Below are 14,902 nucleotides of genomic sequence, written 5' to 3' on the forward strand. Positions count from 1 at the left end.
TAACATCCAGTTATTATTATCTCATTAATTAACAAAATTACAAACTAACCATTTATGTTATTGAACTTTAATATTTAACAATTTCATCTCTACATTTTTTTAGATTGAAATCGTTTGATCTCTACCAAATTCACGATATCAAAAGCGTTTTTAGCGGGGAAAAAAATATGTAAACACGCGCTACAAAAACTCATGATAAAAGATAAGAAAATTACTAATAGAAACCCGAACATCAACACTACCACACCGTTCCACGTTTCAATTTCCATTCAATGATAGTTTACTAATGATCAAAGACAATATTGCAAATTCTAAAGGAGACTGATATAAGTACTTGCTTTAGATATCTATCAACTGATGAAAGCTTTTGAATATGATACCCCCTGCATACGAAGAACAACATACGACATAAGCTTAAAAGTTCAAAGATTACAAGCTCGCTCTGTCGTTCTTTCGAACGACAAACCACAATGGAAAACAAACAAACTACTGCTATAAACCACTGCTAATGGATGGATTCGCGCTCATTGCGGTCAAATTCTTGAACATCCCATACAGCGATGCTCGAGTTAAAGCGACACTATTGTACGCCGGTTCGAGATCTCCTATGCAGAAGGCAAGAGAATAGATTGGGGAAATGATGCAGAACCATTGTTAGGAGCAGGTTTAATGTTGAGAATTGAAGTAATCAAGTTATATATCTGCACATTTTCAAAAGATGGGACTTTCCTCCCCCTTCCAAACTGAGGGCCATGCCCAACGAAGATACTTCTCATGGAAAATATGGCATTGTCATACCCATGAGCTCCTCCACACTCCTGCCTCTTACTGTTCTTCGCCTCCACCTTGAATCCTTCTTCAACCAACCCGATCACCGGTGGAATCCGATCGCTGTCGCTGTAATGAAGCCGAGATGGAAGCTCTTCCTTCACATACATTTTCAAACGGTTCCCGTTCTTGACTTTCCCAGATCGCAAAGCCTCGTTCATCTTCGAAACGACCTCGGAAGGCGAAACATCAGGAGGTGGACGGATTGCCAGTAGAGGAGTTCTTGATTGAACCCAGCTCTCTGGAATCACAATCCATGAAGCTAAATCCTCAAGAAATATCAGTTTCTTATCACAAGTTCCAACCATTCCATGATCACCCACCAAGATTATGTTAACATCCTCAAAAACCCCTCGTTTTTCCAAGCCGGAAATGAGTTTCCCAAGCATTAAATCAATTCTAGCTACGGCATCAGTGATTTGTGGATCATCAGGCCCAACCTGGTGACCTTGATGATCCGGGTCCTCAAAATACAGAGTCATAAACACAGGGATTTCCTCACTAGGCAAGTCAAAATACTGCAAAATCATATCCACTCGTTCCTCAAATGGAACCGAACCATTATAATGATGACAGTAATTTACAGGGCAAGACCATGAGCCTTTGTTTACCTCAGAGCCGACCCAGAATACGGTTGCTGCTTTGAGCCCTTGATTGGTCACCGTCTCCCACAGCGGCTCGCCGAGCCACCATTTAGGGTTGTGATTAGCCATGGTGAAGGCGTCTCCGGTGACCGGATCGAGAAAATAGTTGTTGATTATGCCGTGATGAGCCGGGTAAAGGCCAGTGACGATCGAGTAATGATTGGGGAATGTTAGGGTCGGAAAAACAGGAATCAAACCCCTCTCGGCCTCGGTTCCGTTGGCGATCAGACGATCGATATTAGGGGTTGAGGTTTTGAATTGATATCCAAATCGAAAGCCATCGGAGGAGATTAAGAGAACGACGGGATGTTTCAGCTTAGAGAGAGGACGGGCGGTGGAAGTGACGTTGGCGCCTGAGAAGAAGAGGAAGGCGAAGGCGAAGGCGGCGGAGAGAGCAATACAAGTGATGAAAGTGAGAGAAATGAAGAGAATGCTGGTTTTATGAGATGGGTTTGAAGTGTAGGAATCGGTGTCGAAAGAGAGTAGAGCGGCGGAGGGGCTAGACGAGTCTTCTTCCCGATCTGCCGTCGGAGCCGGTTTTGCCGCTGCCGGCAACATAGAATCGGAAACCATGACGGAAACAACCGGTTCGTTTCCTCTCGTCTACTTCCAGCTCTAGCAGAGAAGGAACCGAAATTAGAGACGATGCTGCTTCAGATTTGAAGGGGAAGAAGGGTTCTGAAGTGAAATTGAAGGATCGTACGGTTAGAAGGTTAGGTGCGTGGATGGTGGATTTGAAGGCTTTGGGTGAAAGGCCATTGTCGCCTCGCCAGCAGATCATGAGAGTCTGCTGCACGAAATATTATTCAACATTTTTAAATTATTACTTTTTTCTGTCTATTATAGTTTAGTTTCGAAAATTTTAAATTTTTAACACCTTCATGGATTAAAATGTTTTAAACTGGTTGGACGGTTCTGATTAAAACTTAACAACTTCACTAATTTTTTTCATTGAATAGACAACTCAAGATCAAAAAGGGTTATATTTAGTGAGTAATAATTTTAGTCTATTTTAAATTTAAATTATAGGATAGAAGTGGTGCGAGAAGCTGACTGTTATATCACCATTATATATTGAATAACTATTTAGATTGTGAAATTGAAGGCAGTGTTACTTGGGGCGGCACTAATAATGTTCTTGCTCAAACCTGCGAAGCTATCTATGAAGATTGATATCAATAATGTTCTGGTTCTCCACAGTATGTTGAATGTCGTGCAAGCTCTTAAAAAGCCAATGAAGATTGATGTATCAGGTTCTTAAAAATTGATGGATGGCTCCAGCGAATCCACGGGCTAAAAGGGGCTCAAATCCACAAAAAGTGATGAGATAATCTTAGGCAAAAGGATCTAAACAAACAAACTCTACCAGATCCATTTTAGAGGTGCATCATGGCCATACTTCTTCAACAAAACTCATCAGTGCACGAAAACAATTTCGATCAGTGCTCGTTCATTGGCAGCTTGGTTGAAGGCTTTGAATTAAAATCAATGGAGCCTTTGAAATTAGGAAATGAAGATCTCACTCCTTTCGTCTGTTCTTTCCATTTCTAGATTTTTCTATGATACCAACAAGAATCAACCTATCTTATCTTTTTTCCTCGAAGCCTCTTCCTAAACGAACAAACCCTAGCGGCTCAGCCGGAGAAGGAAGAGAAAGTATCCAATCGATCGCATTGATTGAAATCAGCCGACGAATCGAAATAAACAGAGGCAATCATGCTACAAGAAACAACAAACAGAAAATAAAACCTAGAAATAGAAAACAAAGCGATCGCCAACTGAACTATTGGCTCAAATCCACAAGGATAGATGTGGAGATAATCGATGAAAACGAAATTGTAGAGGACGGAAGGCTCAGATTCGCCTTTTCTCAGAAACGAAGAGAGACGCGACGATTCGTGGCTGCGAACATCGGCAAAAAGTCCGAGTGAAAAGTGAATCCACTGAGACTCCTATCCGAGTCGCCACGCCTGACGAAGGGTCGCAGAGCTCATCTCCACATCTGGTCCATAGACATTCAGATCAATCATCACTGCCAACGCAACAGAATTATGAAGAAGAAGAAGAAGATGATGATGATAATCAAAAAGAGAGAGAGAAAGAAAGAAGTAAATGGTAGAGCGTCGAAATCATCGGCTCTACAAACATTCGAAGCGAAGGGAGCCTCCATCTCCGAGAGCAAAGCCTCATTCTTAAACTAATGAGGGCCGAGCGGCTCAACCGCCCTGCAAGTCGCCCTAGTCCACAGGAAGGAGTATTTATAAGAGGCCCTAACCTTGCTGAACCACAGCGTGGACTTTTTTGTATTCCGATTTTGCCCCCCAACGTTAAGTGTATCCGTTACGGAATTTACCGTCGTCTAAATTAATTATAATTAGGGTTTCAAACTATTTCTATAAAAAGAAAATAAATATACATCCATTTTTGACATTGTAATTTTAGACGACTAAGGAATGCAGAAGAGATTAAGGGCAATACAATATGATGACAGAGACCTACCGAGCTGCGAGGTGTTACGGTCATGCATGAGGTGTATGAATGGCTGGATCAGAATGAAATCGTCCTCAACAACACGCAGCCACACTACAATATACCTGAAAATGACTAATAAAGAACCAAAATGACTAATAAAGTACCACTACAGAGATTTGGATTTTTTTTCATCTATTCGTGCTTCGTGCATAGTTTAGTAGATAAAACACTAATTACTATATCATGTCAATGGTTCATCTTCTTCTCTCAACGATGTTACAGACATCAAAATATAAAGTTGATATATTAAATTAAGAACAAAATTTATACAATGACATCTGTACAAAAGCTCAAAATTTGTTAATATGCACGTCGTTTAAAAAAAGAAAAAAAGAATGGGAGAAGAAACATAACAGCTTTGATCCCCTTGAATATTTCTACAGGTTTGGATCCTTCACCCAACTGGCTATTTCTGCAAGGCCATAAATAAAGCCATGAGTATCAGAAAACCATGTTCACGTGACGAGAATGCAAGAGATGTTCCCGTGACGAGAATGCAAGAGATGTTCACGTGACGTGAATGTAAAGTGCAGAAAAGCCAGCAGATCGATTCATTTGAGATTATAAAATGGTCAGAAAATATGGAATTCGAGGACGAAAATAACAAAAAACAGTGTTACAAGGGGCAGATCACAGAGCTTTTACTTATCCTTTGTTGAGGATTATTATTAGGAGTGAGTCCCACTTGGCTAATTTAGTGGAAGATCCTGGGTTTATAAGTGAGGAATACTATCTCCATTGGTACGAGGCCTTTTGGAAAGCCCAAAGCAAAGCCATGAGAGCTTATGCTCAAAGTAGACAATATCATACCATTGAGGAGAGTCGTGTTCATCTAACATCCTTCTCTTTGAAGATGGGTTATTGCACAAGTTACTTGCAGGGCTTTGGAAAGTAAACGTTCAATCATGGAATGCAACAAAATTTATGTCATACCTTCTTTTTCCTTTGTCTAGAAAGGAGAAGAAGCGTCCCGAATCCAACCATTACTGCAATTTTTAAGACCTAAACAAGAGAATTTGGGACAGAAAAACATCAATAATTGGAATACCCATTTCCTTTAATTATGAACTTCAACTCTTCATCAATTTTAACAGTCATTAATCAATAAAGTGACTCGTAGAGGATTGAAATTACATTGGTAAGTGGTCCTCCAGAGGGTTTTACATCATCTGAATTCTCTGGTTTGATCATTTTCTGATGATCATGCTTGCCCCCATTTGCCTTAGGCTCTGAGGTACCTCTATTCTGCTGATATAATCAGTAAAGCATCATCTTAATCTAGAATACTATAAGCAAAATAAGCCACATTATATAAACTTTTCACTAATTGCACACTCTAACAGACAACAAAATACTCTAGGCCTTGACCATTTAAAGTGCGAAGACGTCGATCGTGCTATTTACACATCATAGTGGGTGCATGGAATTTAAAAAATGGAGAGAGTTAATGTACGGCTCAAGCCTACTGCTAACAAATATTGTTCTCTTTGGGTTTTTCCTTTCGGGATTCTCCTCAAGGTTTTTAAAATGCGTTTGCTAAGGAGAGGTTTCCACACCCTTTTAATGTTTCGTTACCCTCTCCAACTGATGTGGGATTGTCAAGAAATTTAAGTTTCTTAGATCTTTCAATTGTCAAGAAGTTCAAGTTGCTTCATAGAGATCAATGAATCTATCTTTTTTCACCTTTACTCAGTTTTAAGAAACTAGAAGCTGTTTAAACCAGAATTACCTCTTCCGTGGAAATCTTCATTTCCCCTTTACGGATGAATGTATAGCTAGTGCGACCTCCTCCCACCAGATCTAGCATATGATTACCACCTGTTGTGACACACAGCCGTCGTCTTTCGTCTCTAAATATCCACCCACCAGACCTTTTGGATGGAATTTGCTCGTCTTCGACACGTGATACCGATTCACCTGTTACTGAATTTCTATCGTAGTCCGGCTTCTCAGGCACAGACTTTTGATAAGATTCATCATTCTTTGCATCTATATCATCACACTCCTTTTCACTCAAATTTTCTTCTCCAACTTGATTCTTTTTCCCCTTCAACTTTAGTGATTTAGTCCCATCTGAAGCCTCAAAGAATTTACGTTTCTGTTCCTTTTGCCTGGTATTTGCTAAGTCATGGGTCAACTCCCCTGCAAGAGGAGGGCCTATTGTCGTTTGCGACCGAGTCGGCTTAGAATTATCCTTCGATTGATTAACTTCGGAAGATGGTTGCTTTTCGACGACATTGGGTTGAGTATTTCTGGTAGGTTTAATGCGAGGTTTTGTATCCTGATGTAAAGACCAGAATTTTATTCAAACAATACCAAACTCAAGCAATAAAGCATAATAAAGCATCACCCAGAACATACCTGAGTCAGGCTACTTTCAAAGGCACTTATTACTTTTTTAACATTCCCGGGAGTTCTCCTACGTGATGGTGCCGCCTCTGAAGCATCAGTCTTCTCTTCACCTTTTGATGGAGAATTCGATAGCTCTGAGCTTCGAGAATGGACCAAATTTTCTTCCAAACGAATGGTCGGTGAAGGTTTGACTGCACGAGGTGGCTGTGTCCCCTTCCTCTCAACTAATTCAGTGTTATTGACCTTTGGTTCATTAACACCAACTTCTTGCAACAGAGGAGTTGTGGATGGCTTATCCTCATTAACATCAGTCCTCTCTTCACCTTTTGAAGGAGAGTTCGATAACTCTGAGCTTCGAGAATGGACCAAATTTTCTTCCGAACGAATGGTCGGTGAAGGTTTAACTGCACGAGGTGGCTGTGTCCCCTTCCTCTCAGCTAATTCATTGTTATTGACCTTTGGTTCATTAACACCAACTTCTTGCAACAGAGGAGTTGTGGATGGCTTATCCTCATTAACATCAGTCCTCTCTTCACCTTTTGAAGGAGAGTTCGATAACTCTGAGCTTCGAGAATGGACCAAATTTTCTTCCGAACGAATGGTCGGTGAAGGTTTGACTGCACGTGGTGGCAGTGTCCCCTTTCTCTCAACTAATTCAATGTTATTGACCTTTGGTTCATTAACACCAACTTCTTGCAACAGAGGAGTTGTGGATGGCTTATCCTCATTAACATCAGTCATCCCTTCACCTTTTGAAGGAGAATTGGATAGCTCTGAGCTTCGAGACTGATCCAAATTTTCTTCCAAACTGGTCGGTGACGGTCTGATTGCATGAGGTGACTGCATCCGCATCCTATCAACTAATACGGTGTTATTTACCTTTGGTTTATTAACCTCAACCTCTTGCATCAGAGGAATTGCTGATGGATTATCCTTACTTCTATCTGCATCATTCTAAAACAAATAAAACACCCATCAAAATCTCAAAACAAGCTCTAGAACTTAGCAAGAAATTGCACTACAAATTCATTGAACCTCGACTGAAAGTGGTTGAATCCGATCAAGTCGAATCTTGTTCGTTTTTTCAGTAACTGGTTTCTCATCAGGGATATTTTGATTTGATGCTGATGGAGACTGGTGAGCTGCTTCTTTAACACTTAGATCCCCAATTTGAAGAAGACGTTTTTGTGAATCTTGAGAAGACGGAGCACTCATAAAATCAAGAAATAACCTTTCAGAAAACACCAATGTAAAAAAACCCGACAGCTAGAAAATCCCACCACATAACCATAAACCATAAAATATGTAGGATCTGACCTGAAAGCTCACGGTTGAGGTTGAAGGATGATGCAAGGTTGCTTCCAGAGTTTTTGAGATTGCTATCTTGACGTTCAACATGTTTTCTTCTCAAAGCGGTTTCTCTCTACGAGAAAAAGATAGAAAATATTGAGGATTGTTGGGAGGGAATCCCACATTGGCTAATTAAGGGAAAGATCATGGGTTTATAGATAAGAAATACATCTCCAGAGAAGGAATCGAGCCTCGGTTAAGGAGAGGTTGTTCGATGGCTCCATAGGCCTCAGGGGAGGCTCTATGGTGTACTTTGTTCGAGGAGAGGATTGTTGGGAGGGAGTCTCACGTTGGCTAATTAAGGGGAAGATTTTATAAGTAAAGAATACATCTCCATTGGTATGAGGCCTTTTGGGGAAACCAAAAGCAAAGCCATGAGAGTTTATGCTCAAAGTGAACAATATCATACCATTGCAGAAGTTCATGGTTCCTAACATGGTATCAAAGTCATGCCCTTAACTTAGTCATGTCAATAGAATCCTCAAGTGTCGAACAAAGAAGTTGTGAGCCTCGAAAGTGTAGTCAAAAGTGACTCAAGTGTCAAACAAATGGTGTACTTTGTTTGAGGACTCGGGAGAAGGAGTCGAGCCTCGGTTAAGGGGAGGCTATTCGAGGGCTCCATAGGCCTCAGGGGAGGCTCTATGGTGTACTTTGTTCGAGGAGAAGATTGTTGGGAGGGAGTCCCACATTGGCTAATTAAGGGGATGATCACAGTTTTATAGATAAGAAATATATCTCCATTGGTATGAGGCATTTTGGGGAAACCAAAAGCAAAGCCATGAGCCATGAGAGTTTATGCTCAAAGTGGACAACATCATACCATTGTGGAGGTTCGTGGTTCCTAACAGAAAAGATGTCGAGTAACATCAAAAGCGATTCAAGTTATATTATGCTGAGATCTCAAAGTAAGAGCAGCTGTTAGGAACAGTAAGTGCTGAGATCTTCAATGATTACAATAACACAGCTCAAACAACTGGAATTCAGTAAACAAAGTGATACTATTGAAGAGAAAAATAAGGTTTGAAAAGAGTACCATCATTCGAATTCGACTGCGATCATCTTCACTAAGAGCAAACTGGAACTGCAAATGCACACGCCCTCCTCCTTCAAGAGGAAAAAGATCATCCCAGTAACCCTTTTCAACTATTGATTTCACCTGAACACCTTCCCCAAAACAAAACCATTCCAATCACAATCAGCCTTATTTTCCTAAATTAACAAAATCAGAGATATGCCAAATTCCAAGAACAAACCTGCACGTGATATCTCATTCCCTCCAGCATCCTGAATTATAAGAATCACATCATCTCGAAGCGTTGTCAATGGACTGTATACACAAAAAAAAAAAAAAAAAAAAAAAAAAAAAGCCACAATTCACAGTGAGGAAAAAAAACACACACAAAATCCAAACATCTCAAATGACAGAGGCATGTTTCATTACAATGAGAAATCTCCTTTATCCGAAGTTTCGTAATGTGTTTTACCCATGGAAACTGCAGTGAAACAAATCCATTTCAGAATCAAGACAAGGAAGAACAAGAATCAAACACGCAGCCAATTTGCGTACCTTTAATCGAAATTGGGGAATACAATAGCTCAGGAAGGTCGATGAACTCCAGAACTGAAAGAAATGAAAATCATCCATGAAGAAGGAAACCTAATCGATTGCAGATAAGAAATGCTTGAAAGTTACCTGAAACTCGGATAGTTCCCGGCATGATTGAGGCAAACAAGAAGAAATATGAAGGAGGGAAGAGGTTGAATTATGGTTATTTGACCTGAAAGCAGAGATTTGGACTTGGGGGAAATTTTGGATGAAAAATGGTTGGCGGTGAGAGAAGCAAGCAATGAAGTGTGGGGCAGCTCGAGCTTGCGTGCGCGGAGCCTTCAACAACGACCCTAAACGCTAAGGCGCCAAAATTTTGGTTTAAACCAAATATATAGTAATATTAGATTTAACCGAGTAAATAACAGTACATGAATGAACCGAGATTATATTCGAATGAGAGCAATTTTAAGGATAAAATGACTAAAAAATACTTAAAGAAAATGAAAGTTAATATCTATAACAATAAGACGTTCCTTCCTTTTCAGTGACTCAATTATAGAAACTTCATAGTTAAGTGTATTTTGTTTAGAGCAATTCTAAGTTAGATGACCTATTGAGAATTTTTCTAAGATGCGTGTGAGTGAGGTCAAAGTATCCCAAAAGTACTAGTGTTGGTCTGTAGGATAGTCTTTACTAGGCAACGTGACTATGATACAGGAAATGCAAGACATATCGGGCTTAGATTTAGATTCCAGATCCTAATCCAAATCATAGGCATCAGTTGTTACAACATTCCTCGACTTGTGTTAGTTTACTGGGATAGTATTCACTTTTAAAACCAAGAAGTAGGCAATGTGACAATGACACGGGATGCCCCAGGGAATGTCAGGCTCGAATTTGGATTCTAAATACTAATCCAAATCATAGGTGTATATATAAATAAAAGATGGGTTTTCGGCCCAGAATTGACTGTCTGTTGTTGGGGAAGCCCATTGGGCTTTCATTCTAAATTTCTAAGCCCAGAATCAAGTGGCCTTTTTCATTAGGCCTATAATAGTAATTTCCATTTTCATATATAAATAAATAAATAAATATATATATATAAATATATAAAGTAATTGAAAACAAAAATAGACAAGCACGCAGAGAAGAGCAGCTGTGTAAGTGTACTGAAACAGAACATACGAAAAAGCTTATCGTGTTTATTTTTGTCTCTCTCCTCCAAACGTAAAATAAAATAAAAAATATTATAAATATTTACGACAATAAAAATAATATTAATTAATGTAACGTGAAAAATGTGGTAAAATTGACCGAAAATCCAAAAGGTTGAAGTTCTTACAATAGCAGCTTTTTTACGCATCTTATTTATTTTTACCTTTTACCCTCTTTAAATTTACCTTGTCAGACTTCACATTTTCTCTCACTCAAATTAATATTAAAAGTTATTACAGTCAGTTGTAATAAAAAGTAAAAAAGTATTGGATAAATTTTGTATTATTTATTACCTATAAAGAGAAATAATTAAAAGTTAAAAAGTTAAAACGCTTTATAATAGTTTTGAAATGGGCTTTGGGCTTTTTAGAATTTCGATTAAACGGGCTTTGGGCCATGGAATTATGGGCCTAATTATGGGCCCATATGGAAATAGAGAGCAATATTTTAAAAGTAAAAACGATAATTAAAAAATAATAATAAAAAAAAGGCATAAAGTGGTATAAGATTCAGGTGATGGATCTTATTGTTGTCTGCTATAATTGTTTTTTTCTCATTGATATAACGTTGTCATGTTGGAACTTTGTTGTAACATGACAAATTGGAGAAGATAGTGTCTTTGAATTGTAGTGAATGATAGATCTTAAGTATTTATGGCTGTCTTGTCTTCTATCCATATGTCCAACACCATCCATTCATTTAGGATAATTTTTTTTTTTTTTTTTTTTAAATTTCTAAATCAAACCCGAGTTCGTATTGATATCGAGGGAACAAGGAAAAGTTCAAATACAAGATCTGAATTCTACGGTTGTCAACTTTTTGTTTCCATTAAAATAAAGTCAGAGTTTTCTTAACGACGATACAAATTTATGCAATTTAGGGTTCGAAATGTCAAGTATACTCTTGGCATGTGAGTTAGGGTATCCCCATGCCTTATTTACATCTATTGTTCACTAGGTGAGTTTACCCTTATAGAGGGTGTTTCGTTCTCCTCCCCAACCGATGTGTGATCTTACAATCTATCCATGTTCAGGGTCCAAAATCCTTGCTGGCACTCGTTCCTTTCTCCAATCGACGTGGGACCCCACCAAATCCACCCCCCTTTGAGACCCAACGTCCTTACTCTCTACCCCCTTTTGGGAAGAGCCTCCTCGCTGGCACATCGCCTGGTGTCTAGCTTTGGTACCATTTGTAACGGCTCAAGCCCACCACTAGCAGATATTGTCTACCCTTATAAATGGTGTTTTATTCTCCTCCCCAACCAATGTGGGATCTTATAATCCATCCCCGTTCAGGGCCTAGAATCCTCGCTGGCACTCGTTCCTTTCTCCAATCGATGTGGGACCCCACCAAATCCACCCCCCTTTGAGACCCAACGTCCTTACTTGCACACCGCCTCATGTCTACCCCCTTCTTAGAAGAGCTTCCTCGCTGGCACATCGCCCAGTGTCTAACTCTAATACCATTTGTAACGGCTCAAGCCCACCACTAGCAGATACTGTCCTCTTTGGACTTTCCTTTTCGGGTTTACCCTCAAGGTTTTTAAAACGCGTATGCTAAGAAGAGGTTTCACACTCTTACAAAGCGTATTTCGTTCTCCTCCCGAACTCATACGAGATTTTACAAAATAAATAGAACATTTTCTTATTTTAGAGCATGCAAGCTTAGACATTTAAAATTTATGAACCTAATGTCCTAAGCTTATAAGGATTTGATCTTTAGAAAACATTGGTCAAAATGTGACAAAGAAATAAGGACAATTTAATGCCCTAAAACAAAGGGAACACAAGAGGGGGATGGATAAGTTAAGGGATACCCTAAAGAGGTAAGACTCCCACCACACATTATTAATAAATAAATAAATAAATAAATAAAAGAATTGTTTAGGTTAAAGAGGAATAACAAGTTAAAGTCCTTTTTAAAGCTAAATTTCAACCAACAACAAAAAAGAAGGGCAGATACCAATGAGATAACATAGTTAAATCAATTCAACCCCATTGGCTCTCAAATATTCAACCATTTTTTTTTTTATATATATAAAAACTATATATTATATTTATATGTGACATTAAGGTCCCTCTACTGGATAATTTTTCTTATTAATCTAAGATTTGCCTAAAAAGCAAATTAATTCACATCATTATCTAACAACAATTATATAGTTTTCTTAGTTGGATTTTCCTTTTCACGTCAAAGAATCAAAGCAATATATTAAATTTCATTAGAGTAAAGTATATTGTTGCGGTAAGAACGAGAACTGTGGTTGGATTAGAGGATAAGGGTTTGGGATGGAAGCGAGCCCAAGCTCTCTACTAGTAGATAATGTCTACTTTGGCCCGTTACATACCATCATCAGTCTCACGATTTCAAAACGTATCCGGTAGAGATTGATGTGAGATCTCACAATAGATTCACAAAGAGTAAGAAAAGACGAGCAGCAAACAGCTTCATCATCCACTCCTAATTCGAGTAAGTAGAACAGGGTTGAATCCATACCCTCGATTCCCGCCTCGAGCCTCGACCCGTTAACACGATTAGTAAAAGTAGTATCGATGACGATACTAGAGAATCGTCGAGAATGGAGACAAGAAGTTTGGGTGACAGCTAGGTCCATGATAATGGAGGAAATCATGAAAGGATGATTGAAGCAGAAGAAGACAGGATGTGGGACATAGATTTTTGGGAGGAAGCCTGCAAAATCTTTACAATAATAATTCACCTTTTTTTTCTCTCTTCCTCTTTCAAATAGTGACTTACTTACTTACTTCCTTCCCCTCTCTTTGATTTGACCCTACACTTACACTTATTTGTTTCCAACCCATAATAACTAAAAACAATTTATTTTATTATTATTTTTTTTTTTAATTTTTATCGAGGAACAGTGATCTCGAGTCAGGTTCAATTATACTTTTAAGCTTGCTTGATCGAGGGACGGTGATTGAGGCAAAACGTTATTATAACTGAGGAGGAACAGTGATTTCGAGTCAGGTTCAATTATATTTTTAAGCTTGCTTGATCGAGGGACGGTGATTGAGGCAAAACGTTATTATAACCGAGGATTGTAGTCTCGTTATCGTAATCGTGGAATATATATTAATATTATTTATATAAAATAGAAATATTGATTGAAGGGTCAATGTGGAGTCCTTATCTGTCTCTACCCAACAAAGTATGGGATTTCCTCTGTGCACAAATCTAAATGGTACCAAGTGGGTAGGGCAAAGTATTTGTTGTCTTTTTAATAGCTAAAATGCCAAAATTTTATGTCTTTTTTTCATACGAGTTCAATTTGAAAAACAATCTCGAAGAAAGAACAAAAGGGGAGAGAAATCAAATTACTCGTTTGATTCGAAGGTGTTAGTTAGCCGGCAGTCGAACGTTGCCCTGATTTGTTCAACTCATTTTTGTTGCTAGTCAAGGCAGCAGTGTAACAACAAAAATAGTATTGTAAGAACCACTATTGAGCGTTTCGGACGTTCAATCGTACAAGTTTGAGTTGTTTGTGTTTTTTGTAGCAAACGCTATTCGAGTGTGTTGTCTTTCTCGTAGCTAAAATGCCAAAAGTTTATGTTTTTTATCTTAGTTTTATACGAGTTTGATTTGAAAAACAATCTCGAAGAAAGAACAAAATGGGGAAAATCAAATTACACGTTTGATTCGAAAGCGTTAGTTAGTCGTCAATCGAACATTGCTAATCTTTGTCGCTAGCCAAGTCAACAATATAACAACAAAGATAGCAGTGTAAGAAACTACTGTTGAGCGTTTCGGACGTTCGGTCGTACAAACTCGAATTGTTTGTGTTTCTTTTTTTGTAGCAGGCGATATCCGAGCGTATTACGTGGATTAGGTGCCCCCAAGTTGTGGAACAAAGAGGGGGAAATGGGAATGAGATTGGTGTGGGTAATGCCTAGCAAAAGTACTATGAGGAGAGGGAGTGTAGAAGGAGAGAAGACCAAAACGGCGTCGTGTAGAAAAGGAGAAGACCAAAACGGTGTCGTGTAGGAGAAGAGAAGATCAAAACGGTGTCGTGAAGAAGAAGAGAAGACCAAAACGGTGTCGTGTAGAGGGAAAGCAAAAAGGGAAGGATGAATAGATTCCAAGGTGGAAAGGGCCGGGTTTATCGGATCCTGTCCGTTGAATTGAGCAAATCAATATAATAAATACAGTTTGGTTTCTTATGAAGAGAGAGAGATTGAAGAGCCAGTATCCAAAGCTACAATTTTCCTTTCCAAATATACCCTCTACCTATACATATTTTTTAAATTAAAATATTTAATTTAAATATTTTTCAACTAATTTATAATTAAATATTAAATTTAATTGTCCATAGATTTGATTAGCCCGAAAATGAATATTAAATGTTGACTTAATGCATTATTGTTGCACATCCTTTCAAGTGTCACGTTTTCTTTTATGTCAAAATCTGTATCCA

General features: G+C 38.6%; 1 protein-coding gene and 1 pseudogene across 5 annotated transcripts; both read right to left on the minus strand.

Moving 5' to 3' along the window:
* Positions 1–322: 322 nt before the first annotated feature.
* LOC111805643 (nucleotide pyrophosphatase/phosphodiesterase 1 pseudogene) lies at positions 323–2,257 on the minus strand (annotated as a pseudogene).
* Positions 2,258–4,311: 2,054 nt separating this feature from the next.
* LOC111806148 (uncharacterized) lies at positions 4,312–9,566 on the minus strand. Of its 5 annotated transcripts, XM_023691510.2 has the most exons (12): positions 9,400–9,566; positions 9,274–9,327; positions 9,148–9,199; positions 8,960–9,033; positions 8,740–8,870; positions 7,674–7,779; positions 7,392–7,549; positions 6,366–7,310; positions 5,734–6,285; positions 5,139–5,252; positions 4,938–5,006; positions 4,312–4,416 (listed from the first exon to the last, which is right to left on the minus strand). In XM_023691510.2, the coding sequence occupies exons 1-12, from the start codon at positions 9,422–9,424 to the stop codon at positions 4,411–4,413; spliced, it is 2,286 nt and encodes a 761-aa protein (XP_023547278.2). In that variant the 5' UTR covers positions 9,425–9,566; the 3' UTR covers positions 4,312–4,410. The 5 variants fall into 5 exon arrangements, with proteins under 5 accessions (XP_023547278.2, XP_023547283.2, XP_023547280.2 ...); XM_023691515.2 differs by lacking the exon at positions 9,148–9,199 and having other exon boundaries at positions 4,313–4,416; positions 8,740–8,862; positions 9,400–9,524; XM_023691512.2 differs by lacking the exon at positions 9,400–9,566 and having other exon boundaries at positions 4,313–4,416; positions 8,740–8,862.
* Between the last annotated feature and the right edge of the window lie 5,336 nt (positions 9,567–14,902).

This window comes from Cucurbita pepo, chromosome 11, assembly GCF_057944985.1.
Source record: "Cucurbita pepo subsp. pepo isolate OVF chromosome 11, ASM5794498v1, whole genome shotgun sequence".
In the NCBI taxonomy this organism is placed as follows: domain Eukaryota; kingdom Viridiplantae; phylum Streptophyta; class Magnoliopsida; order Cucurbitales; family Cucurbitaceae; genus Cucurbita; species Cucurbita pepo.